Source organism: Trichosurus vulpecula, chromosome 8 (assembly GCF_011100635.1).
Source record: "Trichosurus vulpecula isolate mTriVul1 chromosome 8, mTriVul1.pri, whole genome shotgun sequence".
NCBI lineage: Eukaryota > Metazoa > Chordata > Mammalia > Diprotodontia > Phalangeridae > Trichosurus > Trichosurus vulpecula.
This window is the reverse complement of record NC_050580.1, coordinates 109,497,587-109,509,228: the sequence shown is the minus strand read 5'-3', so window position 1 is coordinate 109,509,228 and position 11,642 is coordinate 109,497,587. Positions and strand designations below refer to the sequence as shown.

At 46.2% G+C, this 11,642-nt stretch overlaps 1 protein-coding gene across 1 annotated transcript in view; it reads left to right on the top strand.

The window, feature by feature from the left end:
- The first annotated feature begins 1,575 nt into the window (after positions 1 to 1,575).
- The window catches only part of SORCS3 (sortilin related VPS10 domain containing receptor 3), a 677,345-nt gene continuing 667,278 nt past the window's right edge, over positions 1,576 to 11,642 (top strand). The window contains exon 1 of the mRNA XM_036737057.1: positions 1,576 to 2,223. Within this exon, the coding sequence (XP_036592952.1) occupies positions 1,576 to 2,223 (648 nt within the window). The remainder of the gene's footprint in view (positions 2,224 to 11,642) is intronic.

Genomic DNA, 11,642 nt, shown 5'->3' with positions numbered 1-11,642 from the left:
TGCGGAGACAGAATGGGGAGTTCTCAGAGATCCAAGGGAGCAACAGCCCAGGATTCCTTGCCTGGCCTATAGTTTCTGAGAAGGGGGACCTAGGAAATTTGGAAGGGAGGATCCTTCTCTTCCTCTTTCTCCTCCTCCTCCCCGTCTGTCTCTCTGTGTCACTCTATCTCTGTTTATCTCTGAGATCTCTCCACTCCCTCCCACACACTCTCTTCCCTCCACCTTTCCCAGTGTGATTTAAAAAAAAAGGAACCGTGCAAAAATCCTCCGAGCGAGGTTTGTCAGCTTAAATTGCCTGTCTAGTTGGGGTTCCTGAGGCCAGCGTGGTCTGGGGGGTAGGGTGTGGAGATACGGAAAGGGGCTTCTAGTTACGCGTGTGCGAGCTCTTGCGAGAAGCACCTCGGGGATCCCCCCTCCCCCCTAATTGATTTGTTTAGGCTGAGCAGGAACCAACCTTGTACGGTTTGTGGCCTCTTGCACACAGCCACCGTTCTCTCTCTCCTCTCTCTCTCACCTGTTCCTCCTCCCCCCGCTCCTGTTCACCCACGTGCACACTCATGTACAACCCTCATACACCTCTGATACACCATATACTCACTCGCATACACGCGCATCCGTACACCTAAATGTCGTCCTCATCCGCGCTCTCGCGCTGGTACACACACCTGCACACACACATACACACAGCGGGACCCTCAGCTTCACTCCCATCCCACCCCTTTACGCGTACAATCCCAGGGGATGCCTGGGATGGGGGTGGGGGGCGCGGAGGACTGGCCGCAAGGCGCCCCTGGGTGAGTGGAATTTCCTGGGTCGATTTCAGCGCTCGGCTCGCGAGCAGCTCCACCCCCGCTAGGCTGCTTCAGTCACTTGTTCAGCTCCTCAAACGGGAATAGTTTCGCTCAAAAACACTTTCCTCCTCCCCTATCTCAGCACTCCCCCACCCCACTCACTTCCCAACGCCTGCACCATCCCTCCTCCCTCGCACCCCTCCCCCTTCAGCGCCGAGGGGGGAAATCCCACGGAATAGCACAGGAAGCAACCTCGAACTGTGTCGGGGAGGGAGAGGAGTTATGTAGCCTGGATTAGGGGAGGGGGAGAGCTGCTGTAGGTGTTCCCCGTGCTCGCTCTAGTCCAGACTCCGCTGGTGTGGGCCCTTATTATCCCCCTGCCCCTCCAGCTGAGCTGAGAGATTTTTTTTTCTTTAAACACGAAGTAGTATTTATTTCCTTTTTGGAAGAGAGAGGAGGAAGAAGACAAGGGGGGGGAGAGGGAGAGGGGGGAGAGAGAGGGAGAGAGAGAAAGAGAGAGAGAGAGAGAGAGAGAGAGAGAGAGAGAGAGAGAGAGAGAGAGAGAGAGAGAGAGAGAGAGAGAAGGAAGGGAAGAGTAGAGAGGAGCGCTGAGGATCTCCAGGCGGCGGGAGACACCCTCCTTCCCCCGCCTGCCCCCTCCCCCTCCCCTTCCCACTCCCCACACGCGCGCGCACATTTCTCTCTCCCCCCCCCACCCCCCACGCCGGACCCCGCACCTCGGCGCCAACGGACCAGCCAGCCCAGCAGCGGGAGCCGCAGCGGGATGGAGGCGGCAGCCACGGAGCGCCCCGCAGGCTGGCCGGGGGCGCCCATCGCCCGGACTGGGCTCCTGCTCCTCTCTACTTGGGTCCTAGCTGGGGCCGAGATCACTTGGGGCGGCGGCGGCAGCGGCGGCGGTGCCCCCACCTCGCCGCCCCGGCTGCCGCTGCTCTCGCCGCGGGGAGTCTCGGGCCAGTGGCCGGAGCCGGCGGCGCGGAGAGGCGGGGGTCTGGGGCGCTGGCCCCGGGAGGAGATGCTTTATCCCGGTGGTGGCGGCGGCAGCCAGGCGGAGGAAGAAGACGAGGAAGAGGAGGAGGCAGCTGGGGGGCAGGAGGAGAGAGCGCCCTGGGGCCGCGGTTTTGTGGACCTCAGGGGGTCTTCTCCAGCTGCGCAAGGAAAGCTTGGTGCTAGGAGGAGTCGCAGGGCGCAGCCCCCAGGCTCCCTGGCCCACTGGGGCAGCCGAGGAAATACCCCGGCGGACGGATCGCGAGGGAGCAGGACTCCGGCCAAGGGCTCCCAGGAAGAAGGGAGGGGGCCGAGGGCTCGGGGGGCGGCGGCAGAAGAGCTCAAACTGACCAGCACCTCGTTCGCCCTGACTGGGGACTCAGCGCACAACCAAGCCATGGTGCACTGGTCCGGATACAACAGCAGTGTGAGTACCTTGCTTGCCTGTTCGCCTGTGTACATGTAGTCTGTCCGTCTGCCGGTGTGTGTGTGTGTGTTAGTCTGTCCGCTTGTGTGCATGCTTGTCTCTCCACCTGTCCCTCCGTCTACCTTTAGGTCTGTCCTTAAGCTTGCTACGCTGGCGCCGGGGCCAGCTCCCTCAGTTACGCCGGGAGAGGGAGAGCAGAGACTTGCTCGCCCCACTTTGGGAGAAGCTTGATTGTCCGGCTCTTTTGATCGGTCTCTCCCTTCCCCCTCTCCTCACCCCTAACAGGTTAGCTGAGTTGGAGAGAGGAAGGCGTGTGCGTTTGTTTACCAACGACCCCCAGGGTTGGGGTATTGAATTGGGTGCGGGGTGGGTCTCCGGGCTTGTTTTTAGGTAGCGTGGGGGGAGCAGGAGGAGCGGTGGCAACCAAGGTGTGTGTGTGTGTGTGTGTGTGTGTGTGTGTGTGTGTGTGTGAGAGAGAGAGAGAGAGAGAGAGAGAGAGAGAGAGAGAGAGTGTGCGCGCGATATGTGAGATGTGTGTGTTTCCTGAATGTGCGATGTGGATCTGGAGTAGGCATGACTGGACGGACTGACAACGATCATAGACTTGGCTTTTCCTCATTCCGGAGGGGCAGGGGTGATGGACCTAGTCCTCAGCCTGCCTTTCTGGGGCTGGCTCCCTCACCCCACTCCGCTCTGGGCTCTGGTGTCAGTTTCAAAAGACTTCCCCTGCCCTAGACAAACCCCAGTTAAGAGCTAACCTAGGTTAGGTTAGGCAGGAGGCGAGGCGGCGAATAAAAGTTTGAAATACAGAAGGAAAAATGCCCCCATCTCCCCTTGCTCTCTGGGGGAAAAAAAAGAAAGGAAGAAAAAAAAAAAGCACCAAGGAAAACCCTTCACCTTTACTAGTCTTCCCCCCGCTCCACTTCCCCGGAATCAGCTAGTGGTACTGAGGCTAGAGGGGAGGGTGTTGGGGCTTCTGACCCGCTGGCCGCCTTTCCTTTTCTCGGGTAGCTGCGTTTTGCCGGACCTTGTAGCATCAGGAGGTGGCGCCATTGATGTCGCTTCTGAGCCCCCTAGCTCTGGCTCCCCCTCCCCCGCTCACCCCACCTCCAGCCCATCTACACTTCTCTCCCTCCGCGACAGCTGCAGCGTCCAGGCTACGCTAAGACACTTCTAGTCCAGAGGGCCGGTCCTCCCGGCATTCCTGATTCTTAGAGTAAAGTCTTGGAGAATCCGGGGTTCTCAAATTCTACCAGTCGCCCGTTTCTCCCTTCCTAAGACCACTTGGAATACCACATTCCAAAGTACACCCCCTACCCCCAACCTGACAGAACTCTTTCCTCTTCTTTCTGGTGTCTTCTTCGGGTTTGAAAAAAAGATTTTTGCGAATGATTTGGGATATAAACAGCTTCTGGTGCTAGCAGCTCATTTGCTGGCACATATTTTAGGGGGTTGGGAGTGCAGGTGTGGGGAGACGTCCCCCCCCTTAAAATATTGGTTATTCCCTTTGCCTTTCCTTTGGGAATTTCTTTTTTAAACCATCATTTATAATTGGGAGTGGATGGGGTTGTATTGGTGACATGAAAGTGAGAGGTTCCATAGAGTGTGTTTACTGGAGGGTTGATTTCCTTTTCAGCTGGGTGCTGTTCTTAAGGATATATAAATGACCTGGGTCCGGATTTGTGAAACAAGTGCAGATTTAGAAGGATGGTTATGAGGCAGAAGGTCATCTCAGTCTGGGTTTCCAGTGCGATAGTTTGATGTTTCTTTTTCCAACCAGCCCTGTCAGTCTCCTTCTTGTGATTATGGCATTCTCTTGAAGTTCCGTGGGGGCTAAATCTGTTTCTCCAGTGTTGGGGTGGGGGGGAGGGTCGCTGGCTACTTAATGTCTGCCTGCTAATGAGAGTTACATTGACAGAGCCAGGGATGGTTCAGCAGGAGAGTTTGCAAATCCAAACTTTCCTCTTGTTTTTATTAAAAGACAATCATCTCTCTCTCTCTCTCTCTCTCTCTCTCTCTCTCTCTCTCTCTCTCTCTCTCTCTCTCTGTGTGTGTGTGTGTGTGTGTGTGTACCACTCTTGCGCAAAAGTCTAACATATCACAAGATGAGTGTGGTATCTTGGGTCGTGCTAGGGGTATCCTTTCTAGGGGTCTGTTTCCCTTAATATCTCCATTGGACAAGGAAAGCTACTATATGGTTTTTTGTTCCCACCCACCTACCCATTTTTAAAAGCGTGTATTGTTGGTGAGTTGACAAAACCTGGAGGACTGCCATTTGTAGGAAATATTTTCAGAGAAGACTGATTAAATGCCATGCTGCATTCTCTCTCTGCAGACCTGTCTATCCAGCTGTGTAGCTGGTTAGAAACAAGGCAGTCAAGTAGCTAGCCTGCATCATCCTGGGAAACCACCCTGGGAAATAGTACTTGAGTCCAGATGTAGACCAAGGAGAGTATTGGACTTCTCTTATCAGTGAACAGTCCTGAAGAGCTTTATTCCTTATGTTCTTCTTCAACATATTGGGTCAGGAAAAAAGGACAGTAAAATCATAAGTATATATTGGGATCCCAGGCTTACCCACCTTTGGGGTCTAGGAGTACTGCTTGTGAAGCTTTCAAATGGGAATGTGGTTCTTTTGGTCCTGACTTTCAGATACCACAAGTGCATACTTGTGGGAGTCTACTGAGAGACTAAGTGGATCTGAGGTTGGGAAAACTATTCCCTTGCCTGTGGTAGTTTTCAGGGAAACAAAGCTGGAAAAGATGATTTGGATTGTAGAGTTTCCTCCTCTGCTCCCAGTCAGGGGGAAAATAGATACTGTAAATAAAAATCATTGTGAGGCTGATGGATTATTATGAGCACACATGAAACTGCCTTCTTCATCAATATAAAGGGAATAAGGAAATAACACAGCAGGAAGATATGATGCATGGACTGTTTTCAAAGGGATATGGAGAATTCCAGCTCCCATTTCAGTTTTCAAAGAGTTAAACTTTTACTTCTCTTGGAAGGCCACTAGTATTATTTTACCAAATATAGAGATCTTCCTGTTCTTGATGCAAATACCTTTGGCCTCACTGACTTAACTCCCCATCTGTAAGGTGGGTATTTTAGGTTCCATTGTAGAAACACCAGTGTGAGTCAACGCTGAGTGGGGTTGAAAGAAGGAGAGAGGTAAAAGAGGGAGGAGAAAGGAGGATCACTGCTGAATCACTGCTGAGGATCACTGGAGCTAGTTATGCTAGAGAGGGAATCTCAAAGCCCCAGGAGAGGGAGCCTCTGCTTCTGCTACCTCAGGTTGGCCCCTCTTTTTGGGGGGCAGGAGAAAGGAGTCTTTAGTAGAAGAGGAAAGGGGAAGGGTAGCATATGAAGGGGAATGGGCTCTGGTTCTTGGTCTTTTTTATCCGTTATTAATCTACTCTTGTAAATGGAAATGGGAGAGAGGGAAGGAGGGAGGAAGAAGGAGAGATATGGAGGGGAAAGAGGCAAAAGGAGAGGGAGAGAAGAAGGGAGGGAAGAAATAAAGAAGGGGGAGAGAAAGGGATGGGGAAAGAGAGAGAGAGAGAGAGAACAAACATGAGAATGAGAATATATGTCAATAAGGACTTGGTTCAAAAGAAGGGATCCAAGGTCCTTTGCAGATGCCTCTAGTCTCCTGTACCTGGGCTTCCTTTGATGAATTTGGGAGTGTTATATATTTGTCTTGTGGAGCATGGACCCTGTCTGTAGAGCTCATATGGAAACAGAAAGTCACATAGCTTTTCTCATTTCTTCCAACTGGCATCTGCTTACTCAGTGGGTAGGCAAATGGTTCTTGAGAATGGAAAGTTATGAAGGCAAGCTTGGTCTTCCCCTTTATTTCCTTCCTTCCTAAAAACATCCCTAGCACCTTGTTCTTCCCTCTCCCTCCCCCCTTCCCTCAGCACACTGGTGAGAATGCCATATTTTCCCATAACCACTGAATCTCTGATGTTCACCTCAGTGGTGGTGAATTTCACATTGCACTGTACTGTGTACAGATTTCAATTAAGACAATAACAAATGCACCTTGGTGGGGAAAATAAAGAAGACACTGACAATTACAAGTGACTGTGAGGCCTCAGTTACCCCTGGGAGCAGTCTGTTAGGAGGCAGAGGAAATACAGTTTCTCTTAGATAGGCTCACACACTCAACTAATTCAGCTGGACTGTGCTCTAAAATATTTACTCCTAATGTGCAAAAATAGTGACAAGTTTGATCAGATTAATTGTATTCACTGGGTGAATATTCTAATTGCAACTCCCAAACAGATTTTTCAAATAGCTTTTGGCTGGATTATCCAGCCCTCTTCGTCCCTGTGCACAGTACTGATGTCACAATATCTTAATGCATTTTCCTTCTTGGAGACTTAATAATGAAGCGTGCCTGCCACAGAAACCATTCTTCAGGAGTATGCCAAAAAAATCTGTTTTTAATTAATATTACAAGGGGAACCATTTCAGCGAAGATATCTCTGGGAAATAAAGTGGGATATTGCAACACTAATTGCTCCTGATAGTTGTCTTCCCTCTGGTCAGGCGGGAAGTGAGGGGCACCCCTGGGGCAGGAGAGCTGGCCAAAGCCAGATTGTCCCCAGGGCTGTCAATTTCATCCAATGCATTGGCTTAACTGGAAAACAAGAATAATATTTCCTACTTGATTTCTACAGCAATTTTAATGCAAATAGAAGTTGCAAACTACTTTAAGTGGAAGTCCCTGCTAATGGTTGCAGAAATGGAAAAGCTGGAATCAGCTTTATTGCTGGCAAAGGAAGGCAATTGGAAAGTGGTCTTTGCAACATTGTTGGGTTAAGTGAAAGCTAAAAGTAGGGAGGAGGGAGAGAAGCTGGAGGGGCTATTTTCTTTGGACTGCAAACATCAATTAAAATGACCAGAGTTACTTGGGTGCACATTAATCTGTGAGACCAGCCTTATCCCTTAAAGAACAACAAAGTAAACTAAATAGCCTGTGATGGGAAAACCTAAAGTAAGCAGTTTATCCAAGAACAAACAAGGACCAGAAAAGTAAGCTGAGGATTCAGTTCCTATCTTACCTGCTGATTTTCCATTTATTTGAACTTCTCTTAAAGGATAGATGGGCAAGGGACCCTCAAATAATTTTGATCAGCTCTGGCAAAGTTCTGGTTGAAGGAACATTTGAAATGTATGCCAATGAGATTTTTTTATATTATCTCAATTAACATTATTTGTGCTATCTGTACTATCCCATTTTGTTATGGAAATTGAAAAGTGGCAGCGTAGGGGTTGTGTCTTGTGCTTGTGGGTTTGAGGGAAGCCTATACTCAGCACTCAGTTGTAGAATCTAAGAGTTGAAGCGGATCTTAGAGGTCATGAATGATAGATTAATGTCTTCTACAGCATTCCTGTGGTCATCTAGTGGCTGATTGAAGATTACCAGTAACAGGGAACTTACTACCACATAAGGCCACTCATTCTATTGTTGGCTTTCCACTTTTGGTTGGACAACTCTACTTATTAAAAAGCTCTTCCTTATACTAAGCCAGAACCTGCTTTTTTGAAACTATTATGCAGTGTTTCCTATTTCTGATTTCTGGGGCCAAACAATAAATCTAATCCAGACCCTACATGAATATATGAAGACTGTGATGATCATGATAAAAGTAGTAATAATAACTAATACTTACATAGGTCTACTGTGCACCTAATGCTTTACAAATTTTATCTCACTTACCTTCACAACAACCCTGGGAGGTAGGTGCTATTAATATCCCCATTTTACAGATGAAGAAACTGAGGCAAATGGAAGGTAAGTAAATTGCCCAGAGTCACGCAGCCAGTAAGGGTGTGAGGCTGGATTTGAACTGAGGTCTTTTTCATTCCACGGCCAGTTTTCTACCCACTATGTGCCTCGCTAAATCCAGTGATAATGTTTCCCATAAATTTTCTTTTTTCCAAGATATACTCCCCCAGGTCCTTCAAACTGCAGAAATCAATCAATCAGTAAACATTTATTAAGCACTTACTATGTGCTAAGCACCATTCTAAATGTGTCAAGTCCCCTCACCCTAGTGGTCACATGTTGGAGGTGATCCAGTTGATTGGTGCCTTCACTAAAATGTTTGTTGAATGCTACATCCTTTATGAAGTCTTAACATGACTTTGAACATAATAGGTCAAGTCAATAAGCATTCTAGGCATGGTGCACTGGGAAGGTGCTTATTAAGTACTTTTTGATTAAATGAATGAATTGCTTCTTCAATCAGAGGAGAGGTAAACCTATTAGAAAAACTTAATCTTCTGAAATCCGGCCCCTGACATCATCATCAGTTTGAAACTGCTTCCTCTACAGGTACCAGTAATCTCTTAATTGCCAAATCTAATGTCCTGTTCTCAAACCTCCTCCTTCTTGAACTTTCTGCCATCTTTGATATTGTTGATCACCTATTCTTTCTGGATACACTCTCCTCTCTAGCTTTTCATGACAGGACTCTCTGGTTCTTCATTTTAATGACTGTTCCTTCTTGGTCTCCCTTTGCTGGTTCTTTATTCATTTCATGCCTACTAACTGTAGGTCTCTTCCAAGACTCTGTCCTGGGCCCTCTTCTGCCTTTATACTGTTTCACTTGGTGATCTCATGAGCTTTCATGGGTTCATTTAGATTATGTATGTGATTCACATACCGTATCTATCCATCTAGCCCTAGTCTCCCTCCTGAGCTATAGTTGCAAATCAGCAACACTTTTTGGATGTCCTGCATACATCTCAAAGTCAGCCTGTTCCCAACAACTCATCTTCCCCCACCAAAATGCTTTCATCTTTCTTACTAACGTCCTTATTACTATTGAGGGCAGTACCCTCCTCCCATTGATTCAGTCTCACAACCTCAGGGTTATCCTGGATGCCTCCTCACTCTTACTTTCCCTACATCAGAAGTGTTAAACATGAGGCCCACAACACTCTCTCCCAAGCAAAGTCTGAACCAGATTAAAATATAGTTGGGAAATACTTAACAAAATAAATAAAAATACAGTAAAATAGTTAATATTATTATGTAGTTTTCTAAGTCAGTGTGCAGACCGCAAAGGATCATTATCTATGGTTTAGTTGCCCCCATTTCTATTAGAATCTGACAGCACTGCCCTACATAACCAGTTAGTTGCCAAATCTTATATTTCTACTTCATAAGATTATATATCTATATCTATACCTATCTCCTCTCCACTCACATAGCTACCACCCTGATTTAGAATACTTTTACCTGAGCTACTGCAGTAGCCATCTAACTGGTCTCCTTGCTTCAACTTTTCCCACTTCAATCCTTCCTGCACTTAGCTGCCAGAGTGATTTTTCTAACATGTAGGTCTTACTGCCTGTAATAAATAGTATATGTCCTGGTCATCCCCTAGCATCATAAATGTCATTAACTGGCTCAACAGAAGTTGAGTTCTAGGTCTCTCCTACTTTGGGGATCAAATCAAGTTGAAGACATTTCATTTGCTCCAGGAGGTCTATCTTTAGGCAATATTCTCCCTTTCCTTGGGTTAGGTTTTTGACTGTTTCCTTTTCCTTCACCATAGACACCAAACTTCTCCTGTCCTGTGATTGGCATTAGTTGAAATTGTAAGAACTATGATCCATACAATGACCATCCATGATTCCAGAGGACTGATGATGAAACATACTATCTCCCCCCTGACAAAGAGGCGATATATTTAGGATATAGAATGAGACATAAATATTTTTGAATGGAGCAAATGAGGGATTTATTTTTGCTTGATTATGTATGCTTGTTATAAGAAATTTGTTTGGATTTTTGTCTTTAGGGTGGGAGTGTAGAAGGGAGAAAAATAGATTTCTATTAATTAAACAATTAAAAATAGAGGGATGGATAGTGCTATAGGTATGGAATGTTGCATGCACCTTCAGATGAGGTCACCATATTGTTAGTTCTATGTTTCACTTTCTTACAACAGATCTTTTACAGAGTGGAGACAATCTGGAAATATTTGAAATGTAAAAACAAAATACATCAATAAAAACTTTTTAAAAAGAGAAAAATAAGTAGTATATGGCATGATTAGATTGATTATATTCTGCTTAATGCTAGGCATCAATCAACAGGCAGTATTTTTGGAAGAACAGTCCTGGATAAAGAATGGGGAATCTATTTCTAGCCCTAGTATGTTGGAGTGTGACCACCATTGTGTTCAGTTTAGCACTTGATTATATACCGTCACATGCTGCTTAAAACTGTGAGCTCCTTGAGGGTAGGAACTACATAGTATTGGATGGCTCTTTTATATTTCCCACACTGCTTATCACAATATATGACACATAGCAATCCCTCAACTTGCTGAATTGAATTGCATTGTAGGCTTTTAGCCATCATAGGGTATTACAGTGGAAGTAGAACAGAAGTCATGGCCCTCAAGGAGATCATAGGCTGACTTTTTTCTTTCAATGGTAATTTGCATTTATAACTTTACATAGCTGCTTTCTCACCTCTAACCCTTTGAGGTAGGTAGAGGAAGTATTTTACACATGTATCCCTATTTTACAGATAAGAAAACTAAAAGCCAGGGTGGTTGGGAGATTTGTTCAGTACCATGTCAACAAATATCAAAGGTCAATAATCAAAGCAAGGCCTTGACCCCAGGATATGTGACTCAGAAGTGCAGAGCCCTCTCCACTGTATGCCACTCTAAGAAAATTGAGACTATATGCCAGGTTTGTTATTTTATTTGTCATTTTTCACTGAGACAAGCAGTAGTCCCACATGATCTTAAGACAGAGGGAAGGAATGGTAAATCATTGCCGTATCATTACTTTTCTCAGTGGTTATATCTTCAAATAATATAGAACAGACAAACATTTACTGAGTTCTTATTGTAAATAAAGTCTTGGTACGTAGAAATATCATAAACCTCAACTCCTGCCCTTTGGGAGTTCACAATATAGAAAGCTGAACAATAACACAAGGGATGCCATGATATAGTATGGGACTAATTGTCAAATTCGTTGTATATACTGTGTAAATTCTCTGAGTTCAGTGGAAGGAGAGGTTACTGTGTATTGGAATAGCCTGGGGAAGCTTTATAGATGTGAGTCTGGAACTGAGCCTTGTAGTCAGAGAGGTTTGTGAGCAGTTGAATAGACCAGTTTGGCTTGGCAAATCTGAAAACGAATGACCAAAAAAATCACAGAGGTTATGTAATCCCTGTTAACTCTACAAATACCAAAGAGCTCACACAGGTTATCACAGCCACAGTTAACTCCGAAAATTATGAGAGCTCACACAGATCATCACAACCACAGTTAACTCTAGGAAATAAAATAAAAACAAAATTAAAAAATAGGACCCAGAGCAGTCATCAGCAAAAAAGCTTTCTTTATTCCATTGGAGGAGAGAAACTAGACAC